The 27032-nt window shown below is 42.7% G+C and overlaps 1 protein-coding gene across 1 annotated transcript in view; it reads right to left on the bottom strand.

Annotated features, from left to right (window-relative positions):
- AMMECR1 (AMMECR nuclear protein 1) overlaps positions 1-27032 on the bottom strand; it is a 275716-nt gene that overhangs the window by 150668 nt on the left and 98016 nt on the right. Inside the window, exon 2 of the mRNA XM_073599365.1 lies at positions 21890-22478. Within this exon, the coding sequence (XP_073455466.1) occupies positions 21890-22284 (395 nt within the window). The 5' untranslated portion in view covers positions 22285-22478. The remainder of the gene's footprint in view (positions 1-21889; positions 22479-27032) is intronic.

The raw sequence follows: 27032 nt of genomic DNA, 5'->3' as shown, positions 1-27032 counted from the left end.
TCCAGAGAAATTTGGCCAGAAGTGGCCTTCATGGAAGAACTGTAGCCAAAAAGCCACACCTCCAATGTGGAAGGCTAAGCCATTCAAGTATGCATGAAAACACGAACTGGGATGCAGAAAAAAAAAATGGCAGCAGGTGCTCTGGACTGACGAGTCAAAACTTGAAATATTTGGCTGTAGCAGGAGGCAGTTTGTTCGCTGAAGGGCTGGAGAGCAGTACAAAGAATGATGGCAAGAGTGAAGCATGGTGGAGGTTCCTTGCAAGTTTGGGGCTACATTTCTGCAAATTGAGTTGGAGATTTGGTAAGGATCAATGGTGTCCTCAATGCTGAGAAATACAGGCAGATACTTCATCATGCCATACCATCAGGGAGGAGTGTGATTGGTCCCAAATCTATTCTGCAGCAGGGCAACACCCCAAACATACAGCCAATGTCATAAATGCCATTTATATCCTGTCCAGGTGAAGGGTATCAGACTGAAAAGGAAGGGAAATCTTCCCTTACAGGAAACAGTATTTTAGACATGATAATGGTTCTAGTTCTTTCTTCACTATCCACAATCTGACTGCACAATCTCCTTTAGATTTAACAAACAACGTAGCGTGAGTGCCTACCTAAACATTTCATTAAGAGACAAATCAGGTAGGCCCTCATATTGCATAGCTAAAGGTAAATCTAATGGAGATTCTACAATCAGATGAAAAAACACATCTTCAGTAGGTTAAGCCCTTGTTGCTTACAAGTTAAAATCAGTATTTTTTTGCTAGAAAATTACTTCGAACCCCCAAAACATTTTTTTTAGCAGAGATCCTAGAGAGAATAAAATGGCGGTCATTGCAAAATATTTTTGGTCAGACTGTATTTGCACAGCAGTCTTTCAAATGCAATTTTTTTTTGGGGGGGGGGGGGGGGGGGGGGGGACACTTTCATGAATAAAAAATAAATAAAAAGAACACAGTAAAGAAAGACCAAATATTTTTTTGGATAATGTGAAAGATGTTACGCTGAGCAAATAGATACCCAACATGTCAAGCTTTAAAGTAGCGCACACTCGTAGAATGGGGACAAACTACGGTACTTAAAGTGGTTGTAAACCCACTCCACTAAAAAACATCCCTGCAAGACAAAAAGGTATAATGAGCTAGTGTCAGAGACTTTGGGTTTTAGGAGAACCATGGCCTGGAGAACTCTCCAACAACTTGGCAATTAGAGTTGCCTTTGACTTGCTGCTGGCGTTCTGTCCCATTGATTCCAGCAGATCCTACTAGCTCATTATGAAATACTCACCTTAGATTGAAGCCCCCCAACAGTGGTCCCTGTACACTGGTCTGGGCCACATCGCTTCCGGATTTATTTACAGGTATCGCGGGCTACGGAGCCGCAATGACATCACTCCCACGCATGCGTGCAGGAGCCACTGGTAACGGCCGAACAAGCTGTTGCTTTCGTGCGCATGCGCCGATGACGTCACCACATGCTGATACAGGGGATATCTCCTAAACTGTGCAGGTTTAGGAGATATCCATGGTAGCTACAGGTAAGCCTTATTGTAGGCTTAACTATAGTAAAAAGGTGGATTGTAAGGGTCTACAACCACTTTAAAAACCTCCAAAGGCGACGCATATTTGTGTTACGTTTGCGTGAAGGGTTTAAAGGCCAACCTTTAGCAACATGTAACCATGTAACATACTGCAAAGTACTCCCCTTTCTACAGCAAAAGGGGGTTGGAAGCCTGATCCCCGGTCAGGCGACCAAAAAATGGAGCATATTGGACTATTACGGTACAGTAATTAAGGGTAACCATAAGAGCAAGTGGCAACAATAATAAAATTATAATTCATTTATTGATGCAATGAACAGAACATGATAATACAAAAACACTTAATAAAAATACAGGCATATCACCAATGGATTCAATAGTATACAGTACAGCACAAAATCTCAGATATCATATTCCTCGACTAGTTTCGCGGACACAATCCGCTTCATCAGGAGGGAATCTGAAGATAAGTTTTTTCTGACTAAACAGTCTTTTCCCCCCCCCGTTTCCCTCCCAATCCCTCACTATCCCTCTTCCCCACTCCCCTATCCCCTTCTCCACCCCCATTCCCCTTCCCTTCCCCAGCCCCATCTCCTCACTTGTGCACTCTTTCACTTATATCATACAACACCTCTATGCCCTTTTTATTATCACCTCCTCTTATTTGGTTGGTCACCTATTGTAATCTTTCACTCTCTACATAATGCGACTTTAATTTTTGGCAATTTCCACAACATTCACCCACCTACCCCCCCTTGTCATCACCTTTCTCCATACTCACCAATTTATGTTTCACTTCTTCCTGTATGTGGCAATTTAGGGTACCTCAATTCTAATATACATTTTATCCTTATTATTCCGTTATTTCGTTAGCTCCCCCAGGTTGCCGTGGGAGATCATTTGTTGGTGTTGGGGCCTTGCGCTTGGGGTCTGCTGGGACCTGGGTAAGCAGATTCGTTCTCTCCCCTACCCCCCTATCTCCATTATCTATGTGTATGTTTTGATGCTGGAACATAAATTATATGATCATGTATGTTTGTAAACCTCGTATTTTTTTAATTGTCAGGTTCAGACTGTTTAGTCAGAAAAAACTTATCTTCAGATTCCCTCCTGATGAAGCGGATTGTGTCCGCGAAACTAGTCGAGGAATATGATATCTGAGATTTTGTGCTGTACTGTATACTATTGAATCCATTGGTGATATGCCTGTATTTTTATTAAGTGTTTTTGTATTATCATGTTCTGTTCATTGCATCAATAAATGAATTATAATTTTATTATTGTTGCCACTTGCTCTTATGGTTACCCTTAATTACTGTACCGTAATAGTCCAATATGCTCCATTTTTTGGTCGCCTGACCAGGGATCAGGCTTCCAACCCCCTTTTGATATTGATTTCTGGATGATGGTACATATGCACTTCTGCTACCTTTATATTTTACTGTAGAGAGGCCACTTCTCTAATCGTATACATTGGGTGGATAACACACCCATTTTTATGTCGAGCGGGACACCTGGGTAGGCTGTCTCAGTGGAGGGGCTATCAATGCCCTCCACCCTGCGGACCCCATTTGTCCCACCCTTCATTTTTAATCAACCCCCACTGACACACAATCTTGTGTGTTTTTTGGGAGGGCCTCTAGTATACGCAATTTTATCCCTTTATACTACATTATGGCTAATTTTTAGCCCCGATGCAACCCTCCGAGACAGATGCCTAGTAGGTCGGCCAGACACCCTTACCTTGGCTACCCGCCCTCTTTTCACATGTTTTTACCCAATCATGTGTTATTGTCTTTGGCCCTCCTTAACCACTTCAGCCCCGCTCACTGTATATATACGTCATTTTTTTGAAGATGGATATCTCGGTAACGGCAGCAGCTGCTGCCACAACCGAGATATCCATCTTTTCAGTGAGCGATTCTGTACACGATAATGGTGGTCTCAGCGGCGGGTTCGCCGCAAGATCACCGTTATCGGCGGCGGGAGAGGTGCCACCCCCCCTCCCGCCGCTCTCCCGCACCCTCCGCCGCTTACCGGAGCCGTCGGTAGCGGCGGAGGCGATCGGGTCCTTTCCCTGCTGAGGTATGGAGACAAGTGAGGCCAAGATGGCGCCTACCCGTCTCCATACCATGTGACGGCCGGAGCGACGTCATTACGACGGCTCCGCCCACTCTCTTAAAGGCACAAATTTTTTTAGTGTCATTTTTTTAAACGACTTTTTTTTTTTTGCATTTTAGTCTAAATATGAGATCTGAGGACTTTTTGACCCCAGATCTCATATTTAAGAGGACCTGTCATGCTTTTTTCTATTACAAGGGATGTTTACATTCCTTGTAATAGGAATAAAAGTGATCCAAATTTTTTTTTTTAAAAAAACAGTGAAAAAATAAATAAAATAAAATAAATAATAAAAAAAAAAAAAAAAAATTTTTTTAAAGCGCCCTGTCCCGACGAGCTCGCACGCAGAAGCGAACGCATACGCGAGTAGCGCCCGCATATGAAAACGGTGGTCAAACCACACGTGAGGTATCGCCGCGACCGGTAGAGTGAGAGCAATAATTCTAGCCCTAGACCTCCTCTGTAACACAAAACATGCAATCTGTAGAATTTTTTAAACGTCGCCTATGGAGATTTTTAAGGGTAAAAGTTTGACGCTATTTCACGAGCGGGCGCAATTTTGAAGCGTGACATGTTGGGTATCAATTTACTTGGCGTAACATTATATTTCACAATATAAAAAAAAATTGGGCTAACTTTACTGTTGTCTTATTTTTTTTTTCAAAAAAGTGAATTTTTTCCAAAAAAAGTGCGCTTAGAAGACTGCTGCGCAAATACGGTGCAAAAAAAAGTATTGCAATGACCGCTATTGTATTCTCTAGGATGTTAGAAAAAAAACAATATATAATGTTTGGGGGTTCTAAGTAATTTTCTAGCAAAAAAACCTGTTTTAAACTTGTAAACACCTAAAATCCAAAACGAGGCTGGTCTTTAAGTGGTTAAACTTATATGCATATCATGCAGTTAGGTGTTATGGGTTTGTGTCTCGGTGGGATCATTGCACCGGTCTCTAGGGTATTACCATCCCTAGTTTACCCTAATTAAGCTTTTCAATTATTTTTTTCTATATTGTATCTACCTTTTTTTATGTTTGATCAACTCTTATATTGTTGTTTTCATATTTTGTTTTATGGAGACCTCTGCTTCCCCAGTCTTGGTCCTGGCACGAGCGCCGGCGCGGACTCCTCCCCCTGTGTTCTCCCGCGGCGGCCTGGTGAGGTCCCTGGTGGAGGGATCGGTCTCCCACACGGGACCGCCGCCTCCTCTTGCACCGGCCTTGGCTGGGACTACGTTCCCGTGGCCATGCAGCCGGTGCGCATGCGTGCGCGCGCTGTGTGGAACCTCTGACCCTGTGACGTCGTGCGCCGGCGTCCCACCGACGCGCGGCGCAGCATCGCAGGGTTGGGAGCTATTTATAGCAGGCTATGCCTGCCAGCCGGACGGTTCGGTCTGCTGCCCTTGGGTGCCTATACCTTAGCCAGCCTAGTGTAAGTCTATGGTAAGTACCTATCCACCCTTCTACCCAAGTCCCATATCACTGGGCACTAACATCATGTATCTCTAAACTACCGTATTTTACCTTGCAGCTGTCCTAGGCCTAGGTGAACATGCCTTGGTCTGTGTTCGCCCATCGCTTGCAGTCCTTCCTATTACCCTCCCTCCTACCCTATTATGGAACCAGTTTCTGGCAGGGTGTCCCCTTCGGGAGCCCTTCTATGCTTTCACTAGTTCCAGGTACCGTTTGGCCCCTTTTTACCCATATGTTCACATTGTTCTATTCTCCTTCTCACTTTCCCCTCCCCCCTCTTACCTTCTTACTCCCCCCCTCCTTCTTTCCTCCCCCCCTCTCTCCCTCTTCTCCCTTTTCACCTATCCTCCCTCGTTTTTTCCCCCCCTCTCCTTTCCCCCTTTATTTTTCTTTCCCCCCCCCCTGTTTCCCTCCCAATCCCTCACTACCCCTCTTCCCCACTCCCCTATCCCCTTCTCCACCCCCATTCCCCTTCCCCAGCCCCATCTCCTCACTTGTGCACTCTTTCACTTATATCATACAACACCTCTATGCCCTTTTTATTATCACCTCCTCTTATTTGGTTGGTCACCTATTGTAATCTTTCACTCTCTACATAATGCGACTTTAATTTTTGGCAATTTCCACAACATTCACCCACCTACCCCCCCTTGTCATCACCTTTCTCCATACTCACCAATTTATGTTTCACTTCTTCCTGTATGTGGCAATTTAGGGTACCTCAATTCTAATATACATTTTATCCTTATTATTCCGTTATTTCGTTAGCTCCCCCAGGTTGCCGTGGGAGATCATTTGTTGGTGTTGGGGCCTTGCGCTTGGGGTCTGCTGGGACCTGGGTAAGCAGATTCGTTCTCTCCCCTCCCCCCCTATCTCCATTATCTATGTGTATGTTTTGATGCTGGAACATAAATTATATGATCATGTATGTTTGTAAACCTCGTATTTTTTTAATTGTCAGGTTCAGACTGTTTAGTCAGAAAAAACTTATCTTCAGATTCCCTCCTGATGAAGCGGATTGTGTCCGCGAAACTAGTCGAGGAATATGATATCTGAGATTTTGTGCTGTACTGTATACTATTGAATCCATTGGTGATATGCCTGTATTTTAAGTGTTTTTGTATTATCATGTTCTGTTCATTGCATCAATAAATGAATTATAATTTTATTGTTGCCACTTGCTCTTATGGTTACCCTTAATTACTGTACCGTAATAGTCCAATATGCTCCATTTTTTGGTCGCCTGACCGGGGATCAGGCTTCCAACCCCCTTTTGATATTGATTTCTGGATGATGGTACATATGCACTTCTGCTACCTTTATATTTTACTGTAGAGAGGCCACTTCTCTAATCCCCTTTCTACAGCAACCCCCAGCAAATTAAAAAAAAAAAAAAAATGTAAATCCCATCTGCCACTGAGGCAGACTTGTAGTCATCGATGGAACACGAGTGTGGTAATCGGGACACTCGTGGGCCATTGACACTTCCTCTAATTCTCTAAATAAAGGTCAGTGCAGAGAGCTGCAGGAAGAGTGTGCAGAACCCGAACATTGCACCTGTGATCCGTTGATTGCGGGTGTAATGCTCTGCAGACTCCTGTGGACCGTGGAACAGAAAGGGAATATATTCACAAAACGGGGCACAAAGCAATAAAAACCTAAAAGATATGAACCCATCACCTTCTATCAAAACAATTAAATAAGGTTTGGCTGGAGTTCCAGATTTAATCAGCCTGTTGAGCAGTAAGGATTATGAAGATTAATGTCAAGAGGCATAACAAGCATCAGAGAAAATAGCATTTTACTAAACAAAACATCTACACTAAAAATCAAATGAGAGAAGATTTTAGGTAATGTATTTAGGGTTTGAATACATTATATTGATAAGGGAAACAGTGTTTTTGTGAATATATTCAAGAGAATTCAATAAATCCAGAACTTTTCTGATAGTATGGCTCTTTAAAATGGCTTGTGCCAAATTAAGAAATCCTTGCTACCCGTTTTGTTACCTTTACCAAACACGTGCTGTAGATTCAGGTAGTTTGTATTGTCTATTCATGCACTAGATTAAAAAAAAAAAAACAAAAAAAAAAAAAAAAAAACCTCCAGTTTGAAGATAAAACTGGAGATAATTAAGACCTACTCTAAGTTGGCCAAAGAAGCATATTTGCTGCTGCTCTCTCCTCCACACCCGTCACAAGTTGTTAACGTGGAAGAAAACGCGAACTATAAATATGTTAAAAAAAAAAAATGTTCCCTCCCCTCTCCTCCTAAAATTTACTGACTAACCCGTATAAAATGATACGTGTACTTACCTACTGTCAATCTGCTCCAGTCACATGGTCCTGCAGCAGAGTCTGAGGATCTGTAAAGATACCCAAAGGCTCCTATGGCTCAGGTCGTTTTTGGAGATACCTCTCCACCCTTGCAGCACCTGCTTACTGACAGGGGAGTCTGTGGGATCACAAAACTGGACCGGAGCAGATTAAATAAAGTGAAAAAAACAAAAAGAAACCAAGCTCACGTAAAAGACAAATTAAACAAGTTAAATATTTTATACGTGTAAAGCTGCAACTCTACCATGGGATATTATACACCAATTCCAAAAACACAATCTGAGCTGCACAAAAAAAAAAAAAAAAAGTTAGGCCCGGTTCACACTGATGCGAGTTCATGACGAATGTGATGCGTCAAAAAACACTTTAAATTCGCATGTCATCCCTAAAGTCATTGTTTTCAATGACGGTCGTTCACATACATGCGTTGCGATTCCTCTACAAATGCAATTAAAAAAAAAGGGTCTTATGCAAGTTTACTGCGTTGTGAATTTAGTCTCCATAGACATCAATATAAAATCGTTCTTGAATCGCATTGATGGTTCACATATGTGCGAATTTCACCACACTACTCTACACAAAAACCAGGAAGTACACAACACTTTTTTTTTTTTTTTTTTTTACATTATGATGCCATTGGCTAGAATATCAATCGCAGCTATGTCTAACTCTTGAAATTCGCAGTAAAATTGCGGTAAATTCGCACCTCACAAAGGACAAAAAACAGAACAAAATCACAGCGCATCAGTGTGAACCGGGCCTTAATCAGCACACGTGTAATATAAATAAATAAGTGGAATAATAGTCCCTTTTCTAACGAACATGTTTAATCATATAGCGAACTCTAAACTTTTTCCCAAAGAGCTACTGGAAGCAATAATAATAATAATAATAATAATAACAACACTACCGAAACAAGGCAAATACCCCTCATCCCCTCTAAATTATAGGCCCATATCACTATTAAACTCCAACCTAAAAATTTATGCAAACATCTTGGCCAACAGACTAGTAAACATAACCTCCCCCCTCATAGGACCTGACCAAGTAGGCTTTATTAAGGGCAGACAAGCACCAGAAGGCACTAGAAGAATTCTAAACTTAACATTGATCGAACATCCTCATTGCTTCTAACATTAGATGCAGAAAAGGCATTCGACAGAATGCACTGGGTATAAATTTCCAAAATGAACTAAATTTGGATTCCAAATATTCATCCATTCGGCAATTATGGCGCTCTACTCACAACCCACGGCTAAAGTATTTACATCAGGTATAATCTCAAAAAAATTCTCCCTTACTAACAGGACCAGACAAGGATGTCCGCTATCCCCATTCTTTTTTTTCAGTAGCAATAGAACTAATTGCAGAATATATAAGATCAACCCCTAATATCAAAAGGTATAACTATAGGACAATATGAGCATACATTAGGTATATTTGCAGATATCATACTTACATTACCCAGCCCTAACTTTTCCCTGCCAGAAGCTCAAAAATTCATAGAAAAATTTGGTGAAGTGTCGTATTACAAAATAAATCAAAACAAGTGTTATGCTCTCCCTATGAACCTTCCTATGACAATAATACGCCATGTGAGAAACATGGCTTTAATCGGGATAACTCCTCAATAACCTATTTAGGGATACAACTCTTAGACCCCTTTCACACTGGGGCGCTTTGCAGGCGATACAGCGCTAAAAATATCGCCTTCAAAGCTCCCTGAAAGAGCCACTCCTCACACTCAATTGTGAAAGCCCTCAGGCTTTCACACAGGAGCGGTGCACTGGCAAGACGGTAAAAAAAGTCCTGGTAGCGGCATCTTTGGAGCAGTGTGTAGAGTGCTCCTGGCCATTGAAATTAATGAGGCAGCGCAGCTATACCGCCGGCAAAGCGCAGCTGCAGCAGCTCTTTGCAGTGGTTTTAACCCTCTCGGCCGCTAGCAGGGGGGTAAAACCGTCCCGCTAGCAGGGGGGTAAAACCGTCCCGCTAGCAGCCGAATACCGCCGCTAAAACTACTGTAAAGCGGAACTAAAAATAGCGCTGTTTTACCGCCGGTGCCCGCACCGCCCCAGTGTGAAAGGGCTCTTACCGACCAACCAAAATATACGAAGTTAACTACCCCCACCTTTTAAGATCTAGTCAGCAAAGACCTACAAAAAAAAACCCCAAAAAAACACAACTTTCCTCGGTAGGGAAAACAGCCGCATTTAAAATGCAAACCCTCCCTAAAATATTATACTATTTTGGATCTTTACCCATCCCAACCAAATTTTTTACACAATTAAATACAAAAACTAAAAAATAACATGGAATGGGAAAAACACACCACACAGGGTGGCATTCTCCATTTTAACTACCAGAAAATCTTTAGGAGGAATGAATCTATCTGATATCAAGAATTATTATGCAGCCCTATTAGATCAGATGAAATTTTGTCTGTCTACTACGGTAGACAAACTATGGTTAAACAGAGAAAAAATAGCCACAAAAAGACACAACTTATATGCCCTGGCAATAGCTTACGCTATACTCCCAAAGATTAAGATACCCAATTTACTCAATATCAGAGTTACACTAATAGCATGGAAACCTATACTTTCTAAAACTAAAGTCATCCAAAATAGATTCATACTATCTATACCGACAGGAACAATTATTGCAGAATACGCCTAAATGTTGATGAATGGATTAAGGAAGGCTACCATCTTTATATAAATCTACCCTTGCAGTATAAATAGATCACTTTAACCTCCCTGGCGGTTTACCCCGAGTGTGGCTCGAGGTTAAATTTCAGTACCATTAGCGGTAACCCCGAGCCACACTCGGGATTGCATTGCAGGATCCTGGTGCAGTGTACTTACCTTGTCCCTAGGATGCTGCGATGTCCCCTCGCTGTGTCTGCAGGCTCTGTCCTCCACCCGATGCCTGTGTGCTGGGCTCCGTTCCCTGCGATGCATGGGGCGGAGCCAGACGGCAAATTCAAAAAACTGAAAGTACATAACACATACAGTACACTGTAATCTTACAGATTACATTACTGTTTGAAATCATTTCACATCCCTTTTGTCCCTAGTGGTTTGTCCAATGCCCTGCATGCAGTTTTACATTATATATACTATTTTTTTCTGCCTGGAAACTAGAGATTGTCCATAGCACTCAAAAAGTGTCCCTGTACGTCAAAAGTGGTTTGAGACCAGCTAGAAAACACAGATAGTAAATTAGAACACTTGCAGAATTGAGCGATAGTGAATCGTGGGGAAATTCATTGTATTATTAGTATTATATTATTTTTTATAATATTATCATTTATGATTTTGTGTTTCAAACCTTCATATCTGGGTCTACTAGACTCTTGTTTGGACAGATTTAAGTGTGTTATTGCTAAGAATTACAGGCCTACAATATAAAGCTCCAAATTTCTATGCAAAACAACTGTACCGATTCGAGACGCAAAAATCAGACATAATCATACCGCCAGGGAGGTTAAGCAAACTAGGAAAGTAAACCCGATTAAAGGAGTTCAATCCCAATAATCCTATGGCAATTTTCAACCAACAACATACCCAAACAATAAAAGGAATTTCCCTCTTTTACGAACTACTAACTACCCAAATCACATTAAAAATATACACATTAAATGGGAGAGAGACTTAGCTCAAGAATGTTCTTGGTACCAATGGAAAAAAGCCATTCATTCATATCCACTAAGCCTTCAGCATGTAATAAACACTGGGATAATGCACAAAAAATACTGAATAGATGGTATTTGACCCCACATAAAATTATCAAAAATGAATCCCTCTATATCTGACGTGCTGGAGATGTAATGATCAGACAGGCAACCTTCTGCACATACAATGCCTTGCAAAACCATTCACCCCCCTTGGCATTTTACGTATTTTGTTACATAACAGCCTTTAGTGCAATGTTTTTTTAATCTGACTTATATGTGATGGATCAGAACACAATAGTCTAAGTTGGTGAAGTAAAATTAGAAAAATATACACATAAAACGATTATTCAGAAATAAAAAACTGATAATTGGCATGTGCATATGTATTCACCCCCTTTGTTATAAAGCCCATAAAAAGCTCTGGTGCAACCAATTACCTTCAGAAGTCACAATTAGTAAAATGATGTCCACCTGTGTGCAATCTAAGTGTCACATGATCTGTCATTACATATACACACCTTTTTGAAAGGCCCCAGAGGCTGCAACACCCAAGAAGGAGGCACCACTAACCAAACACTGCCATGAAGACCAAGGAACTCTCCAAACAAGTAAGGAACAATATTGTTGAGAAGTACAAGTCAGGGTTAGGGAATTAAAAAAAAAAAAATATCCAAATCTTTGATGATCCCTAGGAGCACCATCAAATCTATCATAACCAAATGGAAAGAACATGGCACAACAGCAAACCTGCCAAGACGGCCGCACCAAAACTCACGGACCGGGTAAGGAGGGCATCAGAGAGATAACCCTGGAGGAGCTGCAGAGTTCCACAGCAGAGAATGGAGTATCTGTACATAGGACAACAATAAGCCGTACGCTATATAGAGTTGGGCTTTATGGCACTGTCAACAAAAAAACAAAATGGCACGTTTTGAGTTTGCGAAAAGGCATGTGGGAGTCTCTCAAAATGTTTGGAGGAAGGTGCTCTGGACTGATGAGACTAAAATTGAACATCAAAGAAAACCCTATGTCTAGCGCGAACCCAACACATCACCATCCCCACAGTGAAACATGGTGGTAGCAGCATCATGCTGTGGAGATGTTTTTCAGCAGTCGGGACTGGGAAACAGGTCAGAGTTGAGGGATTGATGGTGCTAAATACAGGGATATTCTTGAGCAAAACCTCTACCACTGTGTGATTTGAGGCTAGGACGGAAGTTCACCTTCCAGCAGGACAATGACCCCAAACACACTGCTAAAACACTGGTGTGGAGTGGTTTAAGGGGAAATATGTAAATGTGTTGGAATGGCCTAGTCAAAGCCCAGACCTCAATCCAATAGAAAATCAGTGGTCAGATTAAAGATTGCTGTTCACAAGCACAAACCATCCAAATTGAACGAGCTGGAGCAGTTTTTCAAGGAGGAATGGGCAAAAATCCCAGTGGTAAGATGTGGCAAGCTCATAGAGACTTATCCAAAGCAACTTGGAGCTGTGATAGCCGTAAAAGGTGGCTCTACAAAGTATTGACTTTAGGGGGGGTGAATAGTTATGCACATTGACTTTTTCTGTTATTTTGTCCAATTTGTTGTTTGCTTCACAATAAAAAAAATCTTCAAAGTTGTGGGCATGTTCTATAAATTACATGATGCAAATCCTCAAACAATCCATGTTAATTCCAGGTTGTGAGGCAACAAAACATGAAAAATGCCATGGGGTTGAATACTTTTGCAAGGCACTGTATTATGGAGCTGTAAAAACCTGCAAAGCTTCTGGAATTCAATAGCCTCCTTTATAGCGGATCTTACCGGAAACTAAACTTAACCCGGCCACAGCCTTACTAGGTCTTAATTTTGACATATACCCTAAAATGTTTAGAACAGTAATCCACACACTAATAGCAGCAAGGTTCACTATAACCAGCCTCTGGAAATCCAGTGACACACCCATCTTATCGACTGCTATAGCCAGACTAAATATCCAAGCTCAGTAAGAACTTATGCTTGCTTATAGAAACTACTCCACCAACACATTCAAAAAAAATGGAGCATAGATCTCATTCTAGAACATCCAACTACCTAAAATAGTGCAATTTGTAACTTTTCCCGAAGTTTTATTAATCTAATTAGCAAGGTTTTTGTTTTTTTTTGTACTAAAATATTTAGTTTACTTGGAGGCCTGTCCATGCCTACAGCTTGAACCCATTAGGGGTAGACTGGTACAGGCTATCAAGTATTATACTTTTATGCAAAAATCTTTATGGACCAATGTAACCATGTTGGTTACAAATGACTAACGTGAATGACAATCTGTATTAAAAAAAAAAAAAAATTTAATTAACAATAAAGTAGTGGAATAATGTAAATCAGAGATCAAATTAGGTCCACGTGAATAAAGAATCCCCTTGAGTGCTCATGAAGTTACATCGGCATGGGGGGGGGCACTTTAACAAGGGGATCCCCAGATCCTGCCCCCCATGTGAATGAGTACGCGAGCGTGCCACCCCACCAGACTGCATAGATTTTGGGGGGACTTCAGCAACATTTTTTGGGCGTGGGGTTCCCCTCAAAATCTGACAGTTTTTGTTTTGTTTTTTTTATTGCTAGCAATTCTTTTTACATTTAGCTGAATCGATTGTTAACGACCATAACAGTTACTAGTTAATGATGCTGGCTGCCGCCCGAGCCTTAACCAGCCATTTACAGTCTATATTAAGGACGCCGGCTAACACTTGTAAGACTTTGTAAAACAACTCATGCAGTATTTTATTGTTTTTTTTAGTGTATGCAAAAAACTTGGATGCCGTAGGACAGTGGTTCTCAACCTCAGTCCTCACGTACCCCCAAAAGGGCCATGTTTTCAGGTTTTCCTTTACTTTGCACAGCGGCTTTAAATCAATATCAATAACATGGTATTGGTAAGAGCCATTTTATCTAAGGGAAGTTCCCAAAACATGGCCCGCTGGGAGTATTTGAGGACTGGAGTTGAGAACCACTGCAGTAGGATACTGCTTTGTGAATGGAGCCCAATATGCTTATTGACACCAGTAGGGAAGATGAAACTTGTATCAAATACAAAACCTAAATAATGAAAATGACCCCTGAGCCATTAGAGATTCCTTTAAAAGAAACCCTAATAAAATTTCCTACACCAAGAGCCCTTTCACACCGATGCCCTTTTGTGCAGCTTAATCACTTCGATACCAGGCACTTTTAGGCCCTTCCTGCTGAGGCCAATTTTCAGCTTTCAGTGCGGTCACACTTTGAATGACAATTGCACAGTCATGCAACACTGTACCCAAACATTTTTTAGCATTTTGTTCACACAAATAGAGCTCTCTTCTTGTGGTATTTAATAACCCCTGGGATTTTTTTTCTGCTAAACTAAAAAAAAAGTCTAATCTCTTTTTAACGATTTTTTTTTAAACACTTTGACCAGAGCAAAATAACGTTAATTTTTTTAATGCAAGCATTTTAGTAAATGAAATTGATTTAGTTTGTTTAGTTGCGATTAGCCACAGCTGATCACATGGCACAGATGGCCCAGTCTGTACCATATGATCACTGTGACCAATCACAGCTAGCATCACAATTGTACACAATGGATGGCTTGAAAGGAAGCCATCCATTGTTTACAACTGGCATGTGTCCTGCTGCGATTGACTGATCAGTGTACTGGCCCACTGTAACCATCGGCTGTGTCCCGTGGATACAGCCGTGACTGATCGTGCCGCAGCCTGGCCCCGTGCTAGGCGCGATCCAGGAGGACGAGAGGCCGGCCCCAGTGTCATTATGCCATAAGCCGGGCAGCAATGCGTTAAATTAGTCAAGCAAATTTTTATCTATTCCATGCAGTGGGACTTCATACACAAAAGCCCACCAGTGTGAAAGAGGCTCAACGTGATTGTAAAGGCAGACGGCTTCTTAATCTTAATGCATTAAGATAAAAATGCCTGTGTGCAGCAGCCCCCCCCCCCCCCCCCCAATCCTTACCTGAGGTCCATCCAGATGCAGCAATGTAGAAGCTTCTTGGCTGTCCGGGACTCCCTCCTCATTGGCTGAGACAGTAGAGCATCCCCATTGGCTCCCGCTGCTGTCAAAGTCAGTCAGCCAATGAGGAGAGAAAGTGGGCAAGGCTGGGTCACGGCTCCGTGTCTGACTAGACACAGGAAGCTTTGACTTGGCTTGGGTGGCCCCATAGCAAGTAGGGGCACTCAACAGGGAGGGAGGGGCCAGAGGAACCAAAGAGGGACCCATGAAGTAGAGGATCTGGGCTTATCTGTGCAAAACCACTGCACAGAGCAGACAAGTATAAAATGGCAGTCAAAAATAAAATGGCAGTCATTGCAACTTTTTGCGCAGCAATTTTTTAAACACGTTTAAAAAAAAAAAAAAAAAAGACAGTAAAGTTAGCTCAATTTTTTTGTATAATGTGACAGATGATGTTATGCCAAGTAAATAGACACCCAACATGTCACTCTTTAAAATCGTGCACACTTGTGGAATTGTGCCAAACTTCGGTACATAATCTCCATAGGCGACACTTTAAATTCTTTTACAATGGTTACACATTTAGAGTTAGAGGAGGTCTGGGCTAGAATTATTGCTCTCGATCTAACATTCGCGGTGATACCTCACGTGTGGTTTGAACGCGACTTACGTATATGCATTCACTTCTGCGTGCAAGTGCTTTAATTCTGTTTCCTTTTACAGTTTCCCTTAAAAAAAATTATTTGATTACTTTTATTCCTATTACAAGGAATGCATGTATGTAAACATCCCTTGTAATAGGAATAGTGCGTGACAGGTCCTCGGTCTAATAAATAAATGAACAAGTCCCCGGCATTATTTACTTCCGCTGGCCCAGACGTGACGTCATAACGTTGCGCCAGGCCTCTAAGAGTCAGAATCTGCCGGGGGCCATCTGTCTCTCAGAAATCCCTATGGCTAACTTCTGCTAGCGTTCGATTCCTTCTCGATCATACAGGCAAGCTGGGAGAAGCACCGGCGGAAAGGGGGGGGGGGGGTTACGTCCCCTCCCGCTGCCTGTAAGGCTGAACAGCCACTATGATTGTTCTTACAGTAAAGGAAATTGCCAGCTGAAAAAAAACTATATCTGAATGATGCCTGTAGCTGCAGGCATCATTCAGATATCACCCCTGAAAGTAGGGTTGTCCCGATACTAGTATCGGTACCGATACCGAACATTTGCCCAAGTACTTGTACTCGGGCAAATGCTCCCGATGCTTCCCCCGATACCTTGAGAGTCAGCAGTGATCAGCGTGTGGGGGAGTTACAAGCTTCTCCCCCCGCAGCCTTCAGCTGCTTTAATGACATACAGCAGTGATCGGTGCATGTAACTCCCCCACACGCGATCACCGCTGACTGTCACCGCATCCTCCATGCCCCCTCCGTTCCGCCGCCCCCCTCCTCTCTGCCCTCTCGCTCCATGTCCTCCTCCTTCCTTTGTGAATGGACAGAGTCAGCTGAATGTCCATTCACATAACTGAAACATTCTAATCTCCTGTGATTACGATGTCTTCTCTCCATTCATTCTCAGTGCAGCTGAGGCTGCAGAGAAAGGGACTGGGGAATCTCTATCCTCTGTCTCAAGGGGGAGATATCAGGGGTCTGATAAAAAAAAAAAAACCAAAACACACTGTCACATGACATTAAAAAAAGAAAAAAAGTATCCGTATCGGCGAGTACTTGCAAAAAAAAAGTATCGGTACTTGTACTCGGTCCTAAAAAAGTGGTATCGGGACAACCCTACCTGAAAGACCAGGACGTCATGACGGCCTGCGGTAAGGAAGTGGTTAATCCATAAGAGAAAAAAAAATACCAGTAATGTCATTGCTGGATCCTCCATTAAATGCAAGTTGCCTGGCTGTAATGCTGACCCACTTAAAAATATTTTAGGAACCCTTGAACAGATATGCAGATCATAAAACTCTGAAATCTTTATTTACAAAACAATTGCAGGTCAGCGATCTAAATAAAATAGAACTAAGGCTCCATTTACATATATGCGAATTGGATGTGTTTTGGACCGCATCCGATTCACATGACATGTGAACCAAACCGGCTTTCTATAGAGCAGGTTCACATAGCTACAGTGTAGAGCTGCACAATTCTGGCCAAAATGAGAATCACAAATTTTTGGCATAGAGTAAAAAGATCACGATTCTCTCACGATTCTTGCAATGTAAAATCTTTCACATGATACAAAAAAAAAAAAAAAAAAAAAAAATGGGCTTTACTGGTTAGTTTTTATTTTTTTTACTGAATAAAAACTAACCAGTAAATTTAGCTATATATATATATATATATATATATATATATATATATATATATATATATATATATATATATATATATATTTTGTTTGGGGGTTCTAAGTAATTTTCTAGCAAAAAAAAAAAATTTTTACTTGAAACCAACAAATGTCAGAAAAAGGTTTAGTGTTTAAGTGGTTAAACTTTTTTCACTTAAACTGAAATCTATTCCATTGACAAATTGTTACAATGTTTATACTTAAGTTCAACTGATAAAGAATGTTTTGATTCTTGGCAGACTGCCCAGTTTTTCTCTTCCTTTCTTTTGAGGACTGTGGCTTCAGAAAAGCAGAGAATTCTTTGCATAGAAAGAATTGTGAAACACTTTAGTCAAGATCGCGATAACGATTCTTGACGATTAATTGTGCAGCTCTACTACACTGCAGCAGCAGTGCTAATTCACTGCAAATTAAAGAGTTCTGTGCATTTCCTGAGCACTGTGGTGCAATTCAGATGCAAATTCCAGGCTCACTGCCTTCAGTGGGAACACATCGTCATCAGTTTTGAACACAAATTTGATACGAGAAAAAAAAAAAAAAAAAAAACTGCACGGGGGTCCCCCCATGATCCATGCAAGGCTGTATCAGTTGTGGAAAAATATAACTGTTTTATGACAAAATGTCCCCATACATGTATAATAATATCTCTCACCCACAGGTGGTGTAGTGAGCAAGCTGACGTTGGGTTTTAAAATGGCTGCTGCACATTGACCATGTGGCTGTGGAGGGGGGGGCCTACATCCTGTGACTACATCTTGTGGGTGGTCTCTGGTATACAGGACTATAATAGAGAGAGGGAGGAAGTCTGTTTTGGAGCTGTGGAAAAGGCCAAGCATGCAGCAAGGATATTGTCTGCATCTCATTGTCCTGTTCCAGTGGAAGCTGTTGCCAGAGTTACGTATATGACCTTTCTTTTGGGATATTGGAAATAGGAGTGTATGTTTATGGTCATTTTTATGTGTAAGGAACTTTATGTAATTTCATGTCCAGTAAAGTTTTACTTTATGCTTTTTATCAAAACTGCTCTTGGGGTGTCTGTTTCATTTTAAATATTCACTAGATATTTAAGTGACTGTTCAGTGTACCTTCATTATAAAATTTTGTTGTTTTCCACATTTGAAACAAAAGCCTATTTGGGTCTTGTACGGATTTTAAGGGGAACCCCACGCCAAAATTTCATGACTCAATGCCTTAAATGTGAGCACTGAACTGCTCTGCACTTGTTACATGAATCGTGGAAATTGCTGGATTAAGATCGTGTTGGGGTTGACTTGAAATCATGATTTTTTTTAACGAATAATCGTGCAGCTCTAGTGGCAATTCTAATTTTTTTAGGTCACGCGATATTACCGCAAAAGGTTTAGTAAAACATACACTCAAGTTATATTTAGGGCACACAAAATTTTTGGGGGTAAACTGTAAGACAAGGGTGCACTGAGTAAATAGATACCAAACTTCAAATTTGCGTGTGCCGCAAAATAGCGACAAAATTCAATACCTTAGATTTTTTAGGCGACACTTTTAAAAGCCCCCCTTACAGGTCATCAGTTGAGTCATACATATGGAGGCCTCAAAACATTTGGGGGGGGGGGGGGGATTTTATGGTGTGTAACTTAAATTTTTTACAATTTAAATATATATGATTTTTGTGGTGACAGGTTCTCTTTAATGAAACATCCAGGTTTAGACCCTGGATGTCTAACCTGTGCTCTACTGAATGTAATTCAATGCTGGTCCCGGGCTCACAGATGGAAAAGCGGAGCCTGGGATATATGGCCAGAAGGGAGAATGTGAGCTGTTATCCAGGGGGAAGTGAGAAAGCGATTCTTTGCGACAGGTACTCTTTATGGAGGGATCTGGGGTCTAATAGGACCTCAAATCCCCCCTCTGCCCTTAATAGCATTCAAAACACCAAGATCTGTGTTTTTGAATACTTTTGATTTTTTTTAAAATGGGATCGTTGACATGGGGGTAAACCAGAAGTGATGTCATGTCATCGCTTCCAGGTTACCATAGCGGTGACCCAATCAAAGCAAATCCTGGCCCAGCTCTGTTTGGGTGTCCGACTAGCCAGCAGACGTACCTGGTAGTAGCTCAGGTCTTCTGGTGGGACAGTTGCTATTACAAGAGAGCCAACCGCCAGGCATTACCCTGGTACAACCTTTTGAAATCCAATGATGTACCAGGTATGCGATTTGGCGGCAAGTGGTTAAATATAACTTACTACACACAAACATACGCCAAAAGGATCAGCAATCCCAAAAGTAATATTGTATGAATTCTGTCTATATAGTTTTGTTTAAAGCTGTTTTATAGTGATCTTTGGCTAGTCTGTACATTTCGCTGTAGGCTCTTCTCTGATTCCTGTAACCCCCCCCCCATCCTCCTCCTGTTTCTCCTCTTACAATGTCAACAAACATTCAGTACCTTAAGCAGCTCACCCTGCCCACAACAAGGGCACAACTAGGCAAAACACTTGCTGGCTTTGCTCTCCCACAGCCCACAAGTTTCCACGCTCTGCCCCTCTAAATCTATACAGGAATATTTATCCTACCCTGCTTTCAACAAGCTGGATGAATTTTAGACTCTTTGTTCCCCTAGCTTTAGCTAAAGCCTATATACACCCTGAACTGCCAATGCTGTGACCAACTCTAGTACAAATATAAAGATTGTGGTGTTGAGAACCAACAGGCACTGAAAAGACATTCAATAAGTAAAGCTTGGTGTCTGTAGTGTACATGGAAACCCAACCACTAAAACCCATACAAGTTTTAACACGCAAAAATTTCAAAAGTCATTTTAATTTTTTTTTTGTTTTGTTTTTTTTTTTTAATCCGCAGCTTTCATAAAATACCAGGTGGTCCTGCCATGAAGATCTTTGATCGAGCAATTCCTGCGATAGGGTGACAATGTTCTGCAGGGGAAATTTATCAAAACTGGAGAAGCCAGAACCTGGAACAACTGTGCATGGCAACCAGTCGGCCTCTATTGCCTTGTTTCAACTGAGCTGATCGGTTCGGTACGCTATTTTGGGTGTTTCCATTATGAAAGCTGCCCATACAACCGAACCGTACCATTCAGGGTCCTGCTTCAGATGTGGGGCCATAGAAAATGGAACAGTTCGGTTAGGGCGGAGCTACGATACATTCCACTGATTGGCTGACAGAAAACCCTCTGCTGTGCTATGCTGAGGCATTTTTTCTAAACCCTGTATGGCCCCTTGTGGTCCCACTTGCAGTGGAAATGCTCACCAGAATAGACCAGACCATTCTAGGCCATTCAAACTGTACCGACCCGAACCGATCCGCTCAGTGGAAATGAGGCATAAGTCAGTGGTTCTTAACCTTACTAGTGCCGTGACCCCTTGATAAAATTTCCCAAGTTGTGGGGACCCCTAACAGTAAAATTATTTTCGTAGTGTGGGTTGTCAGCACCTAAGGCAAGCCAAGTAATTTGTGCCCCTAACCCACAGACTAACGCTCCCCGAGTCCCTTCCACTCGTACTATATTTAAACTCCTTGTGGTACATTTTATGATGTACCACTCAATTTATAAGATATTTCTAACACATAGCAAAAATTACACCCCAAAACACATTCTGTTACTCGTCCTGAGTACGGCGATCCCCACGTGTGAGACTTTTACACAGCCTGGCCACATAGAGTTCCAACACTGAAGAGGTACACATCTAATGTAATTCCTACCTATCACACTTTTGAAGGTCCTGGAGCACCAGGACAGTGGAATTACCCACAAAATGACCCCATTTTAGAAAGCAAACACCCCAAGGTATATTCTATGAGGCATGGGCTGGAGATAGGTCCTCTTTATTACTGGGGGCAATCAGTGTGTGTTGGTGTGCACTGTAAGCGGCAATGAGCTGTTACCGATTGTGTGTGAGGCAGCGAACCCAGTAACAGCTCGTTACCACTGTTTGTTTACATTCTGTAATTGGACACAGTCAGTCACGTGGTATAGAGCCATTTTTATTGGCTCTTTACACTGATCTGGGATGGGCTGTGTCCCGAGGGACACACCTAATCCCTTATCGCGCGTTGCAGGACCCCCACAGGAGCAATGAGAACGGGAGGACGTCATATGGCGCCCGCCCAGGATTGGAGAGTGTTCCTGCCAGCGTCATTTTACTATGGCCTGGTATGGAAGTGGTTAAAGTGGTAAACTTTGAAAATGAAAATTCTCCCATCTGTCTCCCAATCATAACCTGGAATTGTCACTCTGGCTTCTAATGGAGACTACAAGAGACCGCTGTCAGGAAACACAGGTCACTGCTGGAGTGTGGACAGGATGTGCCCGCAAATCACACTGCAGTAACCCATAGTAACCTGAGACGTTGTTGGCCCTGTGTGTATGACACAGGATCCTATTCCTCCCCTCCCCCCGGAGCCGGCACTTACTATGGGTCATTGGTGAAGCGAGGTGTGCGGGGCGGCTGGTACCCATACAGGTGGCAATAGAGAACATCGAAGCAGAAGGAGCACATCTCGGCGGAGACCACCATCTTGCGGGAGCCTGGACTTAAGCTGGAGCCACAGCCCGGAGAGAGAGTCCCGCAGCCCGGGGATAGGCTGTTCCCACAAGCCAGGCCGTTCACCCGGCTACTTCCGCCGGGCCCGCTCCCGGGGCCTCCGAGGCCCAGCTCCGCCCCGCGGCACTGGCTCTCCCCGCTGCAGTGTGGGCCGCCCGGGCCCCCGGAGCCAGACGGCGGAGAGCTGGACAGTTTCTGCTTCTTCACCCCGCAGCAGCCCGCCGCCATCTTGGAACAGTCTCCCACGCACCGCTTCCGACCCATGCTCCGGGCGTCCTCCTCCTGTGCGTGGTGACGTCGGAACGTCAGGCCTTCGTAGCTCCGCCCAGTCCCGTCAGTCAGACAGATGCTCGTCCCGCCTACTGCCTCTTACAGCTGCTTGATTGGCAGGCTGAGGGAAGTGCCGGTCACGCCCCCTTTCTCGTCCTGTGGCTGGATGACGGACAGGCGGGTAGACCCTGCAGAGGGAGACACAGAGCGGGGAAGGGCTGTCAGTGCAAACAGCTGGCATAGACAGAAATGGAGCTGTCACACCTGTAACATGTCATACATAGAGGAGAGGGAGGGTAACATCACCTTATACACATTCATACTATGGAAGAGGACTGGGGCCAAACAAAACTTTATTCAACAAGTATCCTTACAATTCTGTGTTATTATCAGCATTGTGAAAGGGAAGTGTTTATTGTGTACATGACATCACCAGACACAGATGTGCTATGTAATGGTGTGTATCCATCCCCAGCAGGCGGCTGTCTGCTAAAAATCTTCCCTTAGGTGTCTCCTCCATAGCATACAGGTCTGAGCTCCTCCAGCACTGTGACAGGCAACACATTATTTAGGTCCAAAACTGAAACACAGCTGACAGCAGAATATATACCAGAAAACACTATAGTCTCATAAATGTCTCTCACAGCTAACAGTAATGTGATCTGAGCCACGCATGCGTAGCTCAGACCACATTTGCAGCACCTGCTCTGTGCCGCAAAACAGCAACTCCGGTGCACATTCATGGAAGTGACGTCATCGCGGCCAGAGAGAACGAACCTGGAAAGAGGACCAGCTGAAGATGGAGTGGTGACAGTGCAGCACTGGACAGGACAAATTCACAGAGTTTAATATCGCTTGAGCCCTCATTCACACCAATGCAATTTTACAGTTCAAAATCACATGACAAGTCGCACCCTATTTTCAGCACTGGAACCGTTCAAATCATTGCGGCTCAATTTGCAGCAACTTTGAAAAAGGTCCCTGCACTACTTTTCTGCAATTTCACTGCGACTTGCATTGCCTTTCTGTTAAAGTGTTTGTTAAGTCTATTGTTTTATTCACTGCCACCCCCGCTATTAGAGGCTGGCATCCCACACTTTGCAAGTCCCTTGTAAAAACGAGTGTTCTAAATACCTCTTGTGAGCTGTCTTCAGGCCGGTCACCTGACTCGTGGCCGCTTTACAGCTCCGATACATTGCTTCTGTGGGAGGGGTCGTGATCTTCCTCTGACGTCAGCCTGAGAGATCACGTAACCTCCCACAGAAGCAATGTATTGGAGCTGTAAAGCACCCGCGAGTCATGTGACCGGCCTGAAGACAGCTCCCAAGAGGTATTTAGAACACTCGTTTTTACCAAGGACTTGCATAGTGTGATATGCCAGCCTCTAATAGAGGGGCTGGCAGTGACCAATGTAAGGTTGTTATTTTTAATAGTAGCGGTGGAGACAGAGAAGGCACTGACAGGCAGGAAGGAGGGGGATAGAGGACAGCTACGTATGATGGAGGGAGCAGCTCTGGTTATCGTGGTCAGTATAGAGAGCGAATTCAAGAAGTGGCAGGATCAGGGAGGTTTTTTTTAGTTTAGAGGCAGGCAGATTACACAGCACAAGCACTGTGCTGTGTAATCTGCTTTAAGGGACCAGAATCTGTTTTTTTTAGGGGTTAACAAACACTTTAAATGAAGTTGCAAGCCACAATGAAATTGGCATTTCAAATCGTAATGGGGTTGATTTACTAAAACTGAAGAGTGCAAAAACTGGTGCAGCTGTGCATAGAAACCAATCAGCTTCCAAGTTTTTTGTCAAATCTTAATTAAACAAGCTGAAGTTAGAAGCTGATTGGCTACCATATACAGCTGCACCAGATTTTTGCACTCTTCAGTTTTAGTAAATCAACCCCCAGTGATCTGCGGCTTTCAAATCAGGCTGAAGTAGCGCACTGATGTGAACCAGGGCTAAAGCTGAACTCCAGGTGTGGATATTTTTGCATAGTTACACTGGTCCAGCTTGGTCCAATGTACATACGCATTTCTCATATGAGGGGCAACTGTGCAAGTGGATAATCACTGTAGTAGTCAATGTTACTTCAACAAATATAAAAAGGGGTTGATTTACTAAAACTGGAGAGTGCAAAATCTGGTGCACCTCGGTATCGAAACTTCAGTTTAATTGTTTTTTTGTCAAAGCTTAATTGAACAAGCTAACGTTGGAAGCTGATTGGCTACCATGCACAGCTGCAGCAGATTAGTAAATCAACTCCAAAGCATTCTTTGATTGGACAAGGTGGAGATTACAATGTCAACACCCCACCACAGAGAATGCCTTGTATTAATTGAAAACATTGTATTCTGTGAATGGTATCCAAACAAGCAACCTCCTATGTTCATGTGTTCACTATACAGGAGGGCTCAGCATGCAACCTGCAGCAATCACCATAGTAGAGCTAACTGCTACAGTGTACTTACATTGATCCAAGCTGGAGCAATATAACTATACAATAAATATCATATCTGGAGTTCATATGGAATTCATACTGCTCATATTACTACTCTTCCACAATCCATGGATGGGCAGAGGAGCTCTTATCATTCAATTCCTCCCCTTCCATTCACAGAACATGATGCATTGTGGGAGTGTAGTAATATAAGCAGTAAGAATGGTGGAGAGGACAGAAGGGGGTGTGCTCTCAGAACAACTTTTCACAGTACTAGCGGAGACGTTTGGGAATTTTTTCTTTTTAGAAAATATACTCACCTTGGTGGATGATGCATCGATCTGATGCTACATCTGTACCCTGCCTGCTCTAAGACTGAGAAGTGAGTGATCAAACACTGCTGATCACTCAGTTTCAGCACTCTGTGAGCAGAGAGCTGGTGACAGTCAGCGGGTCTCTGCTCTGCCCCCCGCACTTACTGGAGCTGGGCTCTAGAGGGGGCTGAAGCTGCTGGCCCAGGCTCTCAGCAGTTCACTGAGAGGCTGAGCCAGGTGCCAGTCCAGGCTCCTAGGTGGATTCCAACCATATGGTTGGAATCTTTTCCCAGCCTGGACTGACTCTGTGATGTCAGCTGACAATGGACTTCAGCCCACTGTCGGCTGAAAACAGATCACAGGAGTGCAGAACAAACTGTCTACTTGAGAAGTACAGCCAAACTTTGACTTGGCTCTACTTCTTCTTTTGGTTTTGGCTCTACTTCTTTTCACAATGCCAAAAGATAGGTGCTCAGGGCAGTATTTGCGGCTGTGATGAGGCATTGCAGGGAGGATTTCTAACAGCGGCAGCTGCATGGAATTGGATACACACTATTACACATTACTATGTGTGCTAACCTACCCCCCCCCCCCACACCCCAAAACTAACCCCTACACTTTAAACTAGAAGGAAAGGATGAAATAACTACCCACGGCTCGTACACTTGGTGTATGTAGTTTGTAAGGAATCTCTATGCAAATACATTTATTTAATCGTCTTCCAATTAGTCATGTGACCACAAAGCTCCAGTGGGTGTGTCTGTTAATGCTGCTGGTGGGCGTTAACTCTATCAGAGCCAACAGGAATCTCCAAACTTTCTAAACAATGGGCCACTTTATTGTCCTTCAGAATTTAGGGAAGCTGGACTATGACCAGCAGGAGTGAAAATTTTCCTGGCATCAGTAGGAGTAAACATTGCCACATTTGGTGTCAGTGGGAGCAATACTGCCCCATCATTGGTATCACTGGGAGATATAGTGCCCCATTATTGGTATCAGTGGGAAAATGAATGCCCCATTGTTGGTGTCAGTGAGCAGAACAGTGTCTTGTATCAGTGGAAGAGTGCCCCAAGTGCCAAATAAAGGCAAGCAAAGGGCTGCATCCAGCCCCAGGGCCACAGTTTGAAGACCACTGCCTTAGAGCCATGGATGCCAATTGGATGATGTCACTGCTCTAAGAGCTGAAAGCCGCAGTCAGGCATGCATAGATAATAAGTAGAAAGAGGGAATGGGATTTTTAAGGTGCAAATTAATTTGAAGAATAGTAATAACTATGTTATATAAGAATTTTTTTTATTTTAGAAAAAATAAAAAATTGTAAAAAACAATTGGCAAGTACAAATCAACAAGATTTTGTGGATACAGTATAAAAGCGATGCTAGAACCCAGGGACATACACATGCTGTCGTTGAATGCCAGTCCTATTAATAAGTACTGGCGGTTCTAGACAGCATTCATCCCTTGGCTTTGCGTCCACTGCAGAACTCTGGTTTTTCGGTCCTTGAATGCCCCCTATGGTCACCTTTAGCACATGGTTCTCTGGACGCGGTTAGACACCTGTGACCCTTTAGTGATTTGACCAATATTTCAAGAGACCAAGAAGGCTTGTACCTCTAGCTGGACAGAATCCCCTGAAGAAGCCTGATATATGGGTTAAACATTTTGGGAATTCTATCCTTTTATGCTGTATCCACAAAATCTTGTTGATTTGTACTTGCCAATTGTGTTTTTAACAATTTTTTATTTTTTCTAAAATAAAAAAAATGTTCTTATATAACATAGTTGTTACTATTCTTCAAATTAAATTGCACCTTAAAAATCCCATTCCCTCTTTCTGCATATAATCTATTAAGGGATGTGGTGCTATTACTAAGTTGATTTGTCTGTGATCAAAAACTTCTCTCGTCTGCACAGATAGACATACGCACCACAGCCGTGTAGTCATGTGACTACTTGGAAGATTAATAAAAGGTTATTTCCATTGAGATTTCTTACA

Source organism: Aquarana catesbeiana, linkage group LG09, assembly GCF_042186555.1.
Source record: "Aquarana catesbeiana isolate 2022-GZ linkage group LG09, ASM4218655v1, whole genome shotgun sequence".
Classification (NCBI taxonomy): domain Eukaryota; kingdom Metazoa; phylum Chordata; class Amphibia; order Anura; family Ranidae; genus Aquarana; species Aquarana catesbeiana.
The sequence above is the reverse complement of the archived record's forward strand: the minus strand, read 5'-3'. Positions and strand labels throughout refer to the sequence as shown.